At 37.4% G+C, this 18500-nt stretch overlaps 1 protein-coding gene across 2 annotated transcripts; it reads right to left on the minus strand.

Annotated features, from left to right (window-relative positions):
• Positions 1–763: 763 nt before the first annotated feature.
• Positions 764–6055, minus strand: LOC139139099 (uncharacterized). 2 transcript variants are annotated; one of them, XM_070707881.1, is made up of 4 exons: positions 5853–6055; positions 4445–4707; positions 3302–3454; positions 764–2950 (listed from the first exon to the last, which is right to left on the minus strand). In XM_070707881.1, the coding sequence occupies exons 1-4, from the start codon at positions 5869–5871 to the stop codon at positions 2816–2818; spliced, it is 570 nt and encodes a 189-aa protein (XP_070563982.1). In that variant the 5' UTR covers positions 5872–6055; the 3' UTR covers positions 764–2815. The 2 variants fall into 2 exon arrangements, with proteins under 2 accessions (XP_070563982.1, XP_070563983.1); XM_070707882.1 differs by having other exon boundaries at positions 4445–4686; positions 5853–6051.
• Positions 6056–18500: the final 12445 nt, after the last annotated feature.

Here is an 18500-nt window from a genome sequence, read left to right on the forward strand (position 1 = left end):
ACGTAAAGAGATTCAGAAAACACATCAAATCTATCATTTTTTATGATCGTACAGACATGAAACACAGCAACGTTTGTATATGTTCACCAAGCTTCTTTGAAAAATTATTATGATCAAAGCTATCAAACACGTAGGCAGACTCACCAGCTTTTTATTTCCATTATAGGATAATTATTTGCGAAATAAATGTAAAAAATACTGTGCAACACACGTCAAAAAGAAACAGCAATAAACTTGGGTACATTCATGACGCCAATGACAAAACAATATTGGAATACCACAATTTACAAGTGCTTCACACTGTGCCCTTTCGATTTTACCTGTGACATCGTCACGAGACGCTACTCAGATAATGTCATATCAGTTACAAAGGCATCCTAACCTCTGCTTTTCAAGAAGAAATATAAAATTATACTCCATTAAGGCCAAGAAAAAAAAATGTTTCTGGTCAGGTCTTTTTTTAAAAAATGGTGCGGCGACGCGAATTTTATTTATTTTTTATTTTTTTCCCTCAAGGGGAGGGAGGGTCAGTTTAATAGTTTTATCAATATAGTCACATATATACTGTTCATGCAGTCACTGATCATGCCCTCAAAGAATTTTCTCTTTCTCTTCAGCCATTTTGGTTTTGTGTCAGCCGCGGTCGCCGGCCAAAAACAGAAAAAAAGGGTGACGCGCTGTTGTTCAAGTGACGCGCGCGCTGACCAGAAACATTTCTCCTTTTTTTGGCCTAACCATGATCGGGAATTTCACGAAATTATGGTTAACCGGATTCTTAATGTGATTTATGAACAAAGTTCATAACTTTGAAAGAAGGAATTATAACAGTTTTTGTTGTTGTTGATAAAGTGACTTTTGCAATTTTGAAGCACGCCACCATGGTTGTGATGGCACGTGTCCGGACTGAAATCAACATCTCTAACTTGAATATAACATTCTATGATACGACAATTACATTCCTCCCTGGATATGTTACTTATAGAAAATCTATCTGTATTACCCTGATAGCTTTACCTTTGGACTATCGAAAGGTATACTTTTTCACTAATCAGTACAAATATGTAAAAATAAGAAAAGTAGAGACCATCTTCGTCGTAGGTAACTGATTATTTTTCATTTTGAAACTATATCCCTTCGAACAAAAAATAAATTGGTATTGGCTTTTAAATTTCAATTTATGAAAGGTTTATGTTTTCATCTATTTTGATGCTTCAACGACAGTAATAAGAGCTTGCTTGGTTGGTAACATTGCTAAAAAGCAGCTAGAAAAATTTGGGACGACTTAAGGATGTACGATCGGAAAAAGTAAAAGTAATGTCAATTTTTTCAAATGGGGATTTTTGAATACCTACATATGTGTATAGTCCAAAACTGGGAAAAAAAGATGGGGTCACCGCGCTTTTTTTTTTTTACAAAATGACATCAAAAATTCACGGTTTTTCACAAAATCACTAAAAATCAATAAAACAGGTCATCATTTTCATATTTATATCATGATTGCATTTTTCATGTTTACACTGTAAAGAATAAAGAAATAATATATAACCTAAGCTACTTTGAAGATTTTACTTACATTAAAATTGAGTTAAAAATTCATGATATTTATTTTTTAACCAAAATTGCAACAAATATGCCCCAAATTTTAGGAATGGGAGAGGGTAATTTATTAATTATTGATAGTTTCTACTAATGTCAATTTTCTCAAACTTTGCTAAATAATAGCTCTTTTTGTGAATTTTTCAAAACCACATTTTGTTTAGTAGGTCACCGAGCTCGATTATTCACAATTTTGCAAAATGTAACTAGGATTTACAGGTTCTGGCGATAAACCATGCTCTCCCGGGTTCGTCCCGCGAGGGCGCTCTTCAAATGCTGCTGACCTGCAGTGGCTACCTGCAGTGCAGTGCAGCTGCAGTGGCCTTGTCCAGGCATGGTCATGATTCAAGCCTACCTGTAAACTTTAATGAGAGGGAAATGACAGAACAAAGCAAAGACTTTAAGGTTCTTCTACTTTTTAGAGTCTATATATTAATACAGCATACAAAAAATCACGTAATATTTATTGCCGTGACGCTTATCGGTGGGGATTAGGTTGACTTCGCTGCAGGCTAAGTTGTCACACATTACGTGGAGCCAGGAGCCGAGGCCGTGTACTTGGCGTTTCCCCAATACACGATGACAATCGTAAACGCAAGCCCGCAACTGACACAAGTGTCAAGATTTTCGGCTAGTACACTCAAATCGACAATGCGACGGCCATTCTTCCATTCTCCGGTAGGTCTACTAGCGACACTATCATTTGGATTATAGGCCTAACCACGACCTCCTCTTGTATAGTGAATCAGACGTCACACTTCTGACTTACGCAGTACAGGCTACAGTCATGTTGCATTTTTTTATCTCTTTGCTGAATTCTCGTACCTTCCAGCGTGTTTTGAGGGCACGCTGAACATTTTCTCGGCGCGATTTTCCTTTACCTGCAGACGACATTTTGTACAGCGCAAAAACGTTCGGAACGTCACTAGGGGTCACTATGCGCGCGTGGTTACTATGGATACATTTCTGCGCGGAAATCGGCGCAGTACGCTTATATTTTTCCGATCGTACATCCTTAATGAAAAAACGTCATTTGTTTTGTCGAATTCTCGAAATGATAATTTACTTTTAAGTTACATGTATTTGGTAATAACTGGAACTGTTGTATTGCGAAATGGAATTATGGGTATTAGTTTGTGAATGTAGATACACCCATAAACGTTCTTAACAATTCTGTAAATTTGAAACGGCGATATGGTTTAACACGTTAACGGCCAGCTTAAACAAGGCAAATAATAAGGACGACCAACAATATGACACCAATTGTAGTCGCGATGGCCGATAACGTCAGCGAATATTTGGTATATCGATCTGCTGTGTCGTCAAGCCCTGGCTTTCCACGATAGGACAGTGCCTGAAAACGAATAAAACACATGTTAAGGCTGATTCTTTACCTAACTTTAAGGATTTAGTTGCTCATGTACAAACCACAGAAAAATCCTCAAGCGTGAGTAAAAAGCGCGGGAATATGATGAGTGCGTCCAATTGTTACGAATGTGTCTTTTTCAGCGACTTGTTGTATTCATAATGGGCCCTTTGCTACTTATAAAACCTCAAAATGTGAAAGCGGTTCCTACAGACTGTCACAGTATGATTTTAAACAAATCACTGGTCTGATGGTTATTCTCATGGAGAATTCAAACTTGAAGCCGCTCATAACAAATATAGCACGCGTTTACTCTATTGAGAACGAACAATTTCTTACCAAAGCAGAATATACGATTGCGACAATTGCAAGCGGCCAGAAGAAGAAGAGACATGCAAAGATGGAGTACGTCAAAGCTCCGATGTCCTTGCAGGAGGCCTGTTTTGGCGTTGGGTATTCCCGGTGTATGACAGTGACTTGAGGGTAGTGATGCTGTAATACCAGTCGTTACATATGAAAATAAAATCACAATAGAAAATATGACCATTTTGTGAACTTCAATAGCGTCAAATGCTTATTAATGAAAATGGAAGGGGAGACAATCAAACACCCCTTTGCTTTAAGGGAGTGTGCGCCTCGAAAGTGAAAGACTTGAACTTTTGCTCAAACTTTCCTCAATGAAACTTTCAACCTTTCCCTTACCAAATCAAGAGTAAAATCGGGGGTCACCATGCAAAAGTTGCTACTAGAGAGACAAGATTTCCCAAGAATTGAAATTTAAAATGTCCGCCAACTCTGTGTTAACTTTATGGGGGAAAATGAAATTTTCCATTTACGAAAAACTTAGACGGTGAAAACTTTTCTTAGACCAAGAGCTTTAAAATGAGCCCCAACAAGCGGTAGATCAGAACAGAATTGATTAAATTTGAAAGTCCGAATACCTGGTCCCGAGGCGCGGTCTGCCTTAAGCAATATGCATGTCGAACATAAACTAACAAGAGACTGACCGTTCATTCCTGAATCAACTGTAATCCAGAAATTTTGTCTTTGCTAGTTTTTTGTTGTATCATACAGTTGCAGTACAATAGTTGGCGTTTTGCACAACAAATTTGTTCCTGTCCTTAAATATCTGTCTTATATGTCTTGTTTTGCATATTGCGCTGTTTGCATATATGCTAAGTGCTCGATGTACTTTTATTGATCAAAGCCAACGAAAACTTTCGACTTGTGATCCATTGTTAAATTCTGAAGTCCAATTTTGAAGGCTATCAACTTTCTGAAGTCCTATTTTGAGACCCAGAATACTCAACTTGTCGATATAAGCAACAAAAGCATTCACTGGAGACAGTCCAACATTGGAAAATTTAAGCACCAATGAAATTCAAAACATTGCAGTCGTTTTGCTCAGTGCCAACAATTCAACATAAGCAGACAAGTGCACGGGCAAATAGAAATGATGACAGAAGCAAAGTGGTCGCTCACATTTTGCCATTGTGCATTTTGTCCGTACTGGTTGTATTCCATACTACCAGGCAAATAGTAGGCATACTGTTGATGACAGTTGACATCCAGGACGGCCGGGTCTGCGGTACCAAGAGGGATTTCCACTGGTATCGGTGGCTTTTCTGACACGTATTGACCGCCAACTGCACTGGGATCATAGTTGCCATCATACTGGTATTCAGGCGGTTGACTCGCTGTGGATATTGTTGGTTCGTTGTTGCCTTTGGACGTAAGCGAAAGGTCTTGAGATAAAACAAGAGTCGCATGTGTGAATTATTTCTGATTCAATGCTAGTGTTTATGCATACGCACTTGAATCCTCTCTTTTCTATGACCGTTTTTGACCAATAAACGAAGTGTCAGACGAATGTGGTTTAATTACCACAAGACTGATCGAAACATTTCCCAGCTTTCGTTGCACGAGATGGTGTAAAAACTGTTTGAACGATTGCGTCGTCCGCCCTATCGCTGCTTTACTTGAGAATGGAAGTAGCGATCAAAGTTTCCTGGGAGGGCGCTACATGAGTGCGTGAATTGTGCGGTGCATCCTCTGGAGGGCGCGCATACATTGATGTGAACATGAGACCACTACAAACGACAGACAAGCGTTTCTGTAGATCTAGAAAACAAGGAAGATAGGAGTTTAAATCAAATAGTACTGACTTACTGGTTGATGGATTTGCACACATTTGCCTGAAAAATTAAATTAGCATATGTGTGTCTATCTTTTTCCTGTCATATCTATTTAATGAACTCTCGTTTTAAACCTTTTGCTCAGCTCAGTTCAGTTCATTTTTTAAAAAGTTCATGTCGGTAAAATCGACGCCTGGTACTTCTGCAAAATTGTTTTTGGAAAGCGATTGTCAATAACTAAGAATCAGACAAACAGATGATAACAACTTGTGCAAAGAATTCATAATAAATGTGAAATGATATAAAATGGACAGCAAACTACCGGAAAAGGTCTTTCAATAGAGCAAACCCCCTGTCTCCTGTAGATAGCGCTAATCAACGGACAACTGTTTGGATTAGTCGTCAGGTTGTGTACCCGTCATCGTATTGCATTTAATCATTAACATTATCAGCACATTACAAAATATGTGTGGCCTTTTTTCACAAATTATACGTTGTACACGACGCTTTTATCAGACAAGTCAGTCTCAGGTCCGGTGCTTACCAAACACGGAACAAACACAATAAAATAATTCATTTATTGGAGCAAGAGTGAAGTGAATTGATCGAACCCTTTTACTTAAATTTTTATGCTTGGTAAAACACATTGGTGATACAGCACATTGTGAACACTCATAAAATGCCTAGATTTTCCATCCAGCGATACATTCTGTTCCATACAATAAATATCTGTAGGAGTATCAATGGAAACTCACCTTGGTTATCAGTATCCATGGTTACTGTACCACCACATGCAACCTCAACGTAGCCGGTGACCAAGCGTTTAAAATGGCGGATTATGTGTCAGACCCTATGCGTCAGGGTACTTCAAAGTCGGACTACAATGCTTCACACATTATGGTTAACTACATGTAGATAATTAACATCAACCTAAACCGTAACAACACTAATAATAAGAACCGCGCGTTTTTTTATTTGATCTCTGTGAGAGACCAGGACATGCAACGGACAACGGCTGTACTCCATGCATTCATATGCGAATGCCACAGCCAAGTCAGATTCTCTCAATCTGGTAAATTCACAGTCATCACTTAAAAATCGTAAAAATAATGGAAGGGAAAAAAGTCAAATGTTTACACTTGTACGATCATAGAAATCGAAAATGCAAGCTCGTTTTTGATCTCTAATTTTGCATTATTAGTATGTGTGCTTCGATGAGTACCTAAAAAGTTCATCGCACTTGCGAATGACGCATGTCGTTTGTTTTTTTATACATGACTATGACAAGACTTATCTCGCGGAGTTAATTTTTTACTGTTGCTGATTGGTTGCCAGGGACTATCCGCTTTTCTGCTTCCTTATAAATCCAAAATAAACGATTTTCATTCGAATCGATGAAAAACAATACCATCTCACGGATAAATACCAGACAATAGCAGAAGTGAAATATTTCGTGCTTAAAATGGTGTCTACACTAATAATAAAGGTAACGAACAACGCTCGATGACGGTTGCATTTGAAGAATGGGGGTTTTATGGAAAGATATGTTGTTTTTCCCTTTCAAATACAATTTTCAATGTTCATTTGCCAGTTTTAGCTGCTGTTCTGTCTAAATTAAAGAAACTGAGGTAGAGCCTTTGAGAATCAGGGTCGGAATTAGATAATAAAGAATCAAGAATAAGGCTAATATTAGCATCAAAGAATCAGACTCATATTAGCATAAAAGAGGAGGCTAATATTAGCATCAGATTCACATTCAAGACAATCCTGTAACTCTATCAGGGTACGTGTCCTTGCCGTTTTCTGTCGCATAATCTGCACTTGAAAATGCTCCCCTTGCGTGTGCTGTTTCCCAAGGAGTGAGAACGCTCCACAAGAAATGAAAAGCATCGAAAAATGCTATCAAAATTAGGGTCAAACTTTTGGTTTCAACATGAAAATCCACAATGACGTCATATGTTCAGCATAAATACCATTCAGCTCTAGTATTGTGGATATAACTGACATCACTACAACAACATTGTCTTTGAAAACATTGAGGGGAACAAAGGTTGAAGTGGTCTTATAACCTTTGAACAATAACATTCCGCTGTTATCTTACAGTGTACTTCGGTGTACCACAAGGAACCCTGGCACGCAAATGACTTTGAAATTAGATATTTGGCTGGCTACCAGTAATGGCAACGCAGGGATCTCATTAAATTAAAAAATCGCTTGATTCTCTCAATCTCTCCTTTACATGTTCATTGACTTTAATATACAGCTCTTCTTGCCTGGACTGAAGTGATGAACTCCAACACGAAGCAAAATGGTGATGAATAACTAAATGTAACTGTGTCTGGATTTGGACCTCAGAGCCCAGAGTCAAGGGATTTGAAGTGATGTAAACTGAATGTGAATCGAATGTCAATATCAGAGTGATTTCGCTGAATCTCCAATTAAGCTTGCTTACATTCTGCTGATTTTTCTTTGTTTAATCAACAAACCTTACATTGCGATATAACAGACAATTGTCATTTACATAAGTCAAGGCCCATAGCTCGTCAGGCTACTTCCTGGTCTGAAGCAGATAAGATTGCGTTATGCTACGATGACTCCATGACGACGATGATAATTGCGGCGACCCAGGAAGACAAAGGCGAAGACGACAACAGCGGCGATGATGGCATTTAGCCATGGAATTTGAAAATGACAATAAACGGAGGATATTCAATTAAATACATTTACTTGGACCACCAGCATCAAGACGATTTCTCGCCCTATAAGTTTAAAAGAGATTTGGAATTCCCCGATGGGTGTGCATGATCTCTTTCTCATGGTGAGTCACATCTCCGCTGCGAAAGCGGACCGTTCTAAAATCGACAACATCAAAAAGCCGATTATTTACTCTAAAACGCCTAAGGCAGCTAAGGTATCGATAAATGTAATATAGAATACAGAATTTTAACAGACGTGACAGTTAGAGCCAAGAGATTAAATCGATTGTAATAGCGCTAAACTTCGCCCGTTTTCATCGGTGGCTATCTTTGTCATCGCTTTTGGCACCTCGAAATACACTACTGTGCCAGTTATCTTCATTGCAACGCCTGAAAATAGCGCTCTGAAATGAGTGTGCGCATGAGATAAAATCACCAACCTAAACATGTTTTGCTACTACCACAGTGAGTCTCGTGCCTTGCTTTGCATGTGAACACCTACAAACTTGCTTTGCGTATATGAATAAAATATCACGACTGTCTAAAACGATTTTGGATTTTCAGCGTAATGTTTCTTATTTCTCGTGACTTACTTTTTTGGAAGAGTTAAAATTTATTCACGAAAATAAACTGTAACAGCAGAACATGTCAAGCATGTATAATATGTAAATCAAACGGACAATATGCGAAGGAATGGTCCGAAACAGACAGCGTGTGAGAGAAAAATAAAAATAGTGCAATGAGCCTTGAAGGTCTATCCATTACTTTGATATCTCACTAGGCTTGGAAATTCACCCACTAAGTCATAAATTTGTTGTTCATTACAAAGGCAAAGTAAAAAAAATATTCAAGCATGAAGAAAGATAGCATTTTAGTGCGTTGCCTGTGATTGAAAATTGATCTTAATTGGAAATGAAAACATTTACCATGATACTTACCATGCCGGCCTATTTGAATGAACGACCGAATACAAAAGTGCAAGCGTTTCTGACCGAGTCCATTTTTGTCTAGTTTGACCCTTGATTTCATACCATATCTTGTCAACTCATTCCCATCACAGTAACCAATTGGTTTTGACACCTTGGTATGTCAGACCATAGTCTTTTGAGACAAAGGTATGGACAATTTCTTCATTTTGTATATTTTATGCACTTAATTCTTTAAATCTTGGGTAAAATTTAGTAGTGCTGCACATAATATTCTGTCTCAATTTTTCCTCTTGTTTTCTGTTTGTACCTTCTTGTTTTTGCAATTATATCCTACTATGTACTTTCACCCATGGTTCCTTCAGTATCATTATCTTATTTTGCGAGAAATGTTCATGGATAAGATTATTTCTCTCATTCCTAATTGACATCCCGTAGTAATGCGACAGGATAAAACGCTCTTACATTGGTGCAGTATTTTTCAGTATCGCGCCAAACTCGGTTGCCCATGTTTTGACGAACGCGCCCTATTTCAGAGCTATTTTGTTATTAAAACCACTGACATGATAACGACAAGCATGGTCTAAAGGAGTTTATTTATAAACTTTTATATTTGAATGAAATTTGATGGAAATCTGTCAATTGGGAATGATATCATAGAACAAATTTCTTGTGCTAGCTATTTAGGGGTTACAATAGATTCATCTTTGTCATGGAAATATCATATAAGGAAGGTTATTGAAGTAATTACACCCAAATTGGGCACGACTGAGACACTATGTTCCAAAATCCATTCTCATTCAACTATATAATGCGTTCATCTTACCTCATATAATGTACTGTTTGGAAATCTGGGACACACTTTTCCAGCTACTTAGAGCCAATCTTTCGCCTTCAGAAACTGTTCGCCCAATTACTTTTCTCATTTTATTGCAGCTCATTCCGAACCTCTGTTTTACAAACTGAATATTTTAGATATCTACTAACTGAGTAAATATTGTACTTGTATATTTGTCTATGATTTGAAAAATAGCAATCTTCCTCATACAGTTGAACACTATTTTGAGATTCCAAAGCACTCGAATCCAACACGCTTAACACAAGTTGAAAATTTTCGTATCCAAAGCTAAAATTTCACAGTCTCACAACATAATATTATGTATGCAGCTGTGAAACACTAGAATTCTCTGCCTGGCTATCTCAAACAATTGTCAAGTAGACAATATTTCTTTCAAGTCCGCATTGAAACATAATTTACTGAATCTGCATTAAAACTGTGTACGTGTATGTTTCCATCCTCCATCACACTTAAGCTTGTATTGAATAATTATTAGTATACTCAGGGACCATGAACTCAACTAGTTATATTCGACTTCATAATCCCCACCTGCAATGTTCTTTCTTTTTGATTTTGTACAGCTTTAGTAAGACACCTTTTTTTTTCATTTTTATTATTGACCATACTGTGCAACATCTGGTGAAATAAAGCACTCACGCATTAATATTTGAATTTGATATTTTTGGCAGTGGATAGCTTAAAGTAAATTCACGCAGAAAGGCAAATATTTACGTGGTGATACTATTTACAAATTATATTTATTATATCGATGATTTTACCTGTGCGGGTATAGTATTTGGAATGTCAGAAAGAGTCGATAAATGAAATCGCAATGTAAGTCTCGCATCTCAAAACATATATATTCCAGTCATATATAGTATCGTCCGTAACGTAGCGCCCTCTGTCGTAAGGCTGAAGTGCGTCTATAGGTTGGGCCACTCCACCTTACGACCTCGGGCACCAAATCACATATCGGTTACGTGTAGATTTGATGTGGGATAACAATCAACAATAGTATGTATACTTGATTTGAGTGTGGCGACAACGCCCAGAAAATTCCCCATTTCACAGTCCAAACTGTACCGTCGTAGATCTTGTCCTTATCGATACGGCGATGTCACATGCTGTATTCTATCTTTGTTGAATAGTATTGAACCTATTTTATGTTGAAATATAAGCCTATTCGAGGATTTCAATACGTCTCAGCAAAGTATAACCTAAGATTATTCCGTTGCAAGAAAGTGATAAATCAGCGTTTTTCAATGATTCCGACATTTTAACGACATTGCCCCGATTCACTTGTTACTCAATCGAGATGTTGTTTATAAAGTAAACAAAGTTCCACCCCTTTTCTCTTGCTCTGTGGATTTTAATGTGAGAATACGTACTTTTTCAATTTCCGCGTTCATGGGGGCAGTAACCAGAAACCCATGGCAACTTATCAACAAGTGTTTTGCCCGTGTCAGTTCGTGACCGATATATAAAAAATGACAAAATTATCAACGTAAAGAATGCCACGGATGGGTTTAAAATGACAACATGGGCCAGGGTCGTCTAAATTTAGACTAAAGTTTATCAATACTCTGTTTTGTGATAAATCAAAAGAAAAGAAATACTTGCATAGCTGTGGCTCTATCATCAGCGATAAACATTCTTACCTAGCACGGTAGAGCGTCACAACGACCGGACTAGCTTAATACATCACTGCCAAAACAGAGATTGCTTTGTGCGTTGACTGCGATTTTGTTCCATGTAACTCATGAATGAGCGTTTGACAGAAAAAATCCCAGTGTAAACATTTAACAGGTTGAGCAGGAGTCTAAAGCCCCTGATCCTCGCATTAGCACTCATTGACATTGACTTTGTACGTAGTTTTAAGTCCTTTATTCTCCTATGAAAGCCGAGTCCAGGTAATCAACATGTCCAGAGGTAAAGCTGAAAAAATCCTCTCCTTTTAAAGTGAATGTATTAAATTCTAATATTTGTGACTATTTTTTCAGTATTTTCGTTCTCAGACGGTGTATCAACTTTCCTTTCATTTTAGACTTCCAAAGGCGAGACGGAATTCCAGTTTTCAGTATAACTACAAAGTCCATACGTACGTGTACAATGAGCGTTATTGTTGTCGACAAATCAATTAAGGCACTTAATCCATTTGCATTAAAAAACAATGGTTGTTACACAGTACACGCACAGATTTTGTTGACAAGAAGCGCGCTGCATGTTGGTTGCACAAGAAACTCAGTACAGTGGATACACAGAATAAATCATACTTGGAAAAAAGCCAAAATCTAGATATACTGTTCCTTTGGCTTTGAAACATATTTGCACGATCGCTGCACGTCTCCCTGATGACGATAACGGAGTTGTCATATGAAGCAGTGCTGCAAGTCAAGGCGATCCCCGGCAGTCACGGTGTCGTGCTAGCCGTTCATTCAGGGATGGTCATTTCGGTACGGGGAGGTGTCCTTAAAATTGAAAGAAAAATGTTTTGAATAAAATTTGCCGGACTGTTTGTTTATTTATTTCAGATTATTCACATGACATCGAAATTTAAAATGATGAGAAATATTGGTCAAAAGTAATGTTTTATACTCTGGCTACTTTGTAAAATATTTCAAAGTTTGGAAGGTGGAAACATTGGTGCATTACGGTGTCCTGACAACCCCTTTAAGATCAAATGGGAAATCCCTTACTTCGTTGAATCATAGCTCCTCTTTAAGTCTGATTCTCTCATCAGCACCAAAATACTTTATTTGCCGCCATTTACATATTGTATTCCCATTCTCGTACCCCGTAGATCCATACTAGGGAAGTAACAAATACACGGCCAGTTTATCTCGGACAAACTTGTCAATATAACATTCTTGTACTTCTCCATTAGTGCAAAGTACAAGTAGATGTCTAAAGCGGCTTACTGCTCGAATAGTTAGACTGGTTAGCTGCAACGTGCCTTTGTAGATGTGTAAGTCTTTTTACCTGTGTACGACTATGTACTGTCGGTCAAATTTGCACTTCTTATTTACATGCGAATCGTAATAACATAACTGTAATGTTGGTATGATTTTCAATTTTAACGATACGAGGATTGCCTCAACCATTTCATACAATAAATGCTTATCAAGGTCGCCAAGCAGGAAGTCACCATCAGTATAAAACTATGACTGTTTGGCTGTTCAAATACTTCAACGCCCCCTGAATTAGCTGTGTAATGTGCAACTTGTTGGAAATTAAATATCTGCATACAGGCCTCATTTGTTCAAATGCCGTGTTAGTTCTTTCTTTCATCGACAGGATCTGGCATGAATAAGTCACGTGGTGTGATGATGGTGCTTGGAGACTGGAACTTTCCGTAAGCGTAAACTAATATTTTTGTCGAAAAAAAAATTTCAACATTTAACTGTTTCTGCTACTGGATCAATCTAAATAAATAGTTGATGCATTAATACATACTAGCCCTGGTCTGATCATTGCAGCGAGAGGTAAAGGTGTCACACTTATATTCAGGAAGTCAAAGATATGACGGATCCAATTTAAAAAAAGTCTCTAGATATTAATCAGTGTTCTTCGATGGCGGCAGTCTTCACGATGATCACACCAAACACCGAAATATTGTACGCCAGTATGACGTCCTGCGATAGTGATGTAAGAATTGTGAGATCAAATACGACCAATGTGATTCTGAAAAGTATTTAAGATTATCAAACACACGACGTGGCATGCTACAGTTCTGTTGTTCCAAACCAACGCCATGATTAAATCAAAATGATATTTAAATAGCTCAACATGACAAGTGTTATACAAAGGTTAATTTGCATAACTAAGATGCAACATTAAAAATACACAACGGAAATTAAAGAGTCGAAAGAAAGTATAGAATACAACATAATGTAGATTAAATTCCACTTTCGAGACCACACTGAATCGTGAAACATTATATTGTGCTTATGAGGGTGTGACATTTGGCAGTGTGGTCGAGCCGGCTGTTACCCTACACACTACGAGATCTCACACAATGAAATCACACCAAATGCCAATGTGCCAATCAGCAACAGATGCAAAGACTTAAGACAAGCTACGTATCAGTGGCTGGGCCATGGGGCTCAGCCATGGTTCCGTATTCAATAAACAAGTTAAAGTTCTATGTCATCACTCAGCCTCAGTTCCAGAGTCTTCCTTCAATATTTTCTCAGGGAATTACGACAATTACACCAGACGAGCAGAACACAGGCAAGTGAAGACAATTATAACTCTTATCTGACAACAAAACGGTCGGACAGATTTACTGATATCCAAATACTGAGATATATAACATTTGTTGACGGATGAAAAAATGTTAAGTATTAATTTGATGAGCAGGTGATGACATACAGATATTCACACAATCACGCCAGTATGGCCTTCCCTATCGTGTCGCAGTCATCGAACTTTGTCGACAAATCTCGAAATCTCGAAGCTGTGTACTCTTGAAATTTATAATTTCATCCGATCTGTGCTTGTATTTCGATCACAAAAACCCATTGGCAAGTATACACGACGATTTGAATGGATGAATTTTGCAATGTTTGCGTCACGAAGGTATATTATTAACCAGGTGTAGAATTTTACTTCAACATTTGGTTCTTTGACCACTGATTGCCTGAAGGTCATTTCTGTGACGCATGGATATCGAACAGGCTTCTTCCACATTGGGAGGGCCGTGTTTCTGACAACGGTCGATGTTCACCAAACATGAAATCAGTGCTTGTTCGTTCGGTAACCAAAGACCTTTGTACCCTTCCCCTGGTCGCAATTGTTACAAGTATTGATTTCTTTATGTCGACAAATACATGCTCGTCCATAAAATCGATATAGCTTGATTGGATGAACATTCTGAAATGCGACAATTGAAAATTGTATTTTTTAAAGTGGAAAGATTTTTATAAAATAAGTTTGGAAACACGTAAACACTCCCTTTTTCTCATCGCAGTCCTGAATAGTTGCAATTTTATATTAATCTCTGCATTTTACATATACATTATAGTATATGACAGGAGGTCGCTGTCCACAATGTCTCTTAATACTAATAATATGATACTTCTTTGTATTATGTGAACAGCCTATTCGTCGTGATATTAACACTTTTGTGTATATTATGCATCTCCTAAAGGCTGTATTCACAAACACGTCTGGAGGGGACAAGGGTATGTTGGGGGCCATTTGAAAACATTTGGGGTTTAAAAAGGGGACTTGACACAAAACTGTCTCTGATTGACATGAAATAGGTGTTGGGTTGTCAATTTATAGCTGTTAACGTTTGGCTGATGTTTAGGTGGTTTTGTTTTATTTATCCACTGCATTTTCTTGTTCTACTGCCTGAAACGTGATGAAAACCCAAGTTTCAGCTTATGCTTTTCAGCACAGCTATATGTGTACAGTCAGCATATTGTTATTACTTACAGTTGAATTCAAATCTTGACTGGAGTTCATTTGTCATCAATAGCAATAATTACGGTCTTTACATATACAGAATATTTGCAAAACATGATATTTGTTATTCTCACATGCTGTGAGGAGTAGAACAAGAAGCTGCAGTTGATACACAGAACAAAACATACATGAATGACTAAAAGGTACAGCTAACGTTCTTTTTATACAATTATGTTCATTAGTTTCTCCTGACAGGTGAGGAAAGTCATCCTCTTTCAAACCTAATTTATGTGATCACAAACGGACAATAGCTGTAATGTTTACCTTCATTTATAGTTTGGATAGTAATACTGCATAGAGCACTATTATTATTTATCAAAAACTCATTACAGAATTAAAGTCGATATTTACAACATTTAGGCCTACATGTAAATGCACAGATATAGCGAGTTTTCTCAGGGAAAATATTTAATAGTTTACCCACGGACTACCATGACAAGTAGATTCATATTTGAGGTGAAATTCCAAAAAGATATTTGTTGTCCAAATCTTCACTTTCAAACACTCTATTCTAATCAAGTACATTTATATCACTTGTCAAACACTTGTAAAAGCAGAGATTTAGCTAGTTTTGTGTTGTAAAAAATAATATTCATCGTTTTCTCCTAGACTGTCATGTATAGTGAATCAACATTTTCTGTGAAATCCAAAATCAAATTTCTTGTACACATGTCCACTTTTAGCCACCCTATTGTAAACAAATATATTTATATCAATTATCAAACGTCTATGGAAAAATTGTCCATAGTTTTCTCATAGACTACAATGTGTAATGGATCAACCGTGTATGATTATTAGTGAAATTCCAAAATCAAATTTCTTTAACACATATACACTTGTGACCACCCTATTCTAATCAAGTACATTTATGTCAATTATCAAACGTCTATAAAAGCACAGATATTGGAAAAGAAATATTCATAGTTTTCTATAGACTACCATGTAAAGTTGATCCACATTTTTTGTGAAATTCCAAAATAAAATTTCTTGTACACATGTATTCTTGTATCATCGTATTCTAATCAAGTACATTTGTATCAATGAACAAACGTCTATAAATATCCTGATATTGCTAGTTTTATATTGGAAAAATATTGTTCCTAGTTATCTCATAGACTTCCATGCGTAGTGAATCAACATTTTCGATGAAATCCAAAAGTCATATTTCTGGTAAACAAATGCACTTTTTACCACTCACTTAAAGGAAAGTGCATAAACACATTTTATCAAACATATGTAAATGTACAGATATAGCTTGTTTTAGGCAAAAATTGTTAATAGCTTGCCCAATAGAATCCCATGTATTATGAATGATATTTTTGGACGAGGCATTATATCGGCCACATATTGTCTTCTAATAGTAGCACAAAAAATGGTACCCCTCAAAGGTATGCGTGAAATTTCATGACCCTTCAAGAATCCTGGCGCAAAAAAATCACGACGCACCCCAAAAACACACGCCATCTCCCCCTGTTAATTCTGTACAGTCCCTTAGAGGGGATGTAAAGCAAGTCAGAAAGGGGCACTTGAACGCATTTTGATTTTATTAGGGGGATTTTTGAAAAAAATCAGACAACGTTTTTGGATTCTCCCGCCCTCTCCAGAGTTGTTTGTGAATGCAGACTAAAACCTGATTTAAGTCGTAAAGTATGATGTCAGTGAATGTCTTCTGTGACCTGACATAATTTGTGTCATATATGACTTTACAAATTTAAATGAAAAAGGTTTTCATTCCTTGTATAATTCTTAAAAAAATAGTTACATATTTGTGACCAGCAACAGGACTCGACGCAAATACACAGGTGCAGCCAACGGAGCTATTCATCGAAAAGGCTATTCCGAGAGCAAATTTTTGAGGGCAGGGGAAATTTAAATTTTGCTTGGGCATGGGACACAGTTTTAGCTGGCAGGAAGCAGATTTTAGTTTTGTTGTCGGGCAGGACAGATATCGGTTGATTGGCCTGGGACCGGGATGGGGAAAAAAGGAGAAGGGAAGTTACTTGTAAAACGGGGACAGGGGAAGTTGAGCCTATTTATAAAAGTAAATATGGGGAAAATCAACAGTTTTTACTTATCACAAGGCAGGGAAGCTTCATGTCTGCAGGGGAATGATAACATGTTAAGGGGATTTAGCCGACTGGTTCTGTCTCAGGCCTCTCAGCTAGGCGACTGATGCCGTATGTTGTGGGTTCGAATCCGATTGAAAACTATCCGTATTTTAAGGGCAGGGAAAATCAAAATGTTTTTTTTTCGCCACAGGGCAGGGAAGCTTCAAAATTCACGATTGGAGGGCGAACAGGCAAAAACATCTGGGGAGGGGGTAAAAATTAAGTTTGAGTGCCGGAGGATAAGTCGAAAAGTTTTCAGTCCTCTGGACTTAAAAATTAGTCACTTCACTTTACTTGTCCTGCACTATCCTGTCCTATCATAATAAGGACCCCTTTAAAAGTGCATTGTTTCTTGGCTGCACTGGATACAGTTGCAACGTTCAACAGCTAATTTTAATTGGTTCAAAGGTGGTACGGTAAGCCTCGCTATATCAACTTTGATTATGCAATCTTGTGACGTCATAGTTTACCATACCCTTCAACAAGGGGAAATTCACATTCGCAGTGTATAGTAGTAAATGATAGGCATGTTATCGTGCGAGGCAAAGCGCAAAAACGCGACAAGAGTATCGGAGATGATCACAGAAGAGCATACAGGTAGGCATAAGAGATTGAAGTAGGGACAGCAAACTGATAGTACCAAGCTGACATATTCAAACAGAAATATAGTTGCAAACGGAAATGAAAGAATATGTGCATCAAACTAGTTAATAATTTCTGAAATTAAACAGTCCGAACACATTTACACAACTTGTATGCTTATAGTATCACCTGATTTTTTTGAAAATCTTGTCTCTGAAACTATGCCCCTGGCAACCAATGTTCAAAAGATTTTGAAATCAAGTCCTAAAATATGTTATCCGCTTAATTTGGAAGTAAACACCATAGATTATCTCATCCTCAGGCGTGTATATTTAAAGTAAACTACGCCTCGAAGGAGACAGAAATTAAGACTCTCAACTTTTACCATTCTCTGCTAGTATGCTGCTTACGTATAAATGTCTGGACCCATTTTGAAGCTTGTGGAATAAATTTATATTCACCGCCTTGTTTTCGTGATGTTGAAAATTTAATTGCCCCATTAGCGTTAACAAAATGATAGAGGCCACTTTGAATCTCAAACATAGGAAAATTTTAAGGGGCTTTATTTCTCTAGCAGAATTTGCTTTATGACTCATTAATTTTTTATATATTTTCTTGATTTAAAAGAGAATGGTTAAAAGTTCCTTCGAGGATTAATTGGGCAAAGTTTAAATCTTACACTTTAGCGGCGCATACTAACTTAACAAATTGCACAAGTTGAACGACATCGTCAGACTCACACAAACTCTCTTGGTGGTTTTTGATTCCTTTTGATTATTGATAA

The sequence above is a fragment of the Ptychodera flava genome, chromosome 8, assembly GCF_041260155.1.
Source record: "Ptychodera flava strain L36383 chromosome 8, AS_Pfla_20210202, whole genome shotgun sequence".
NCBI lineage: Eukaryota > Metazoa > Hemichordata > Enteropneusta > Ptychoderidae > Ptychodera > Ptychodera flava.

Bases quoted from the DNA above. Each gene is read 5' to 3' on its own strand.
- LOC139139099 (XM_070707881.1), bottom strand. The intron at 3,455-4,444 runs GTGAGCGACCAC...CTGGTATTACAG, and splicing joins AAAATGCACAATGGCAAAAT to CATCACTACCCTCAAGTCAC. The intron at 2,951-3,301 runs GTAAGAAATTGT...ATTCGTTTTCAG, and splicing joins CAATCGTATATTCTGCTTTG to GCACTGTCCTATCGTGGAAA.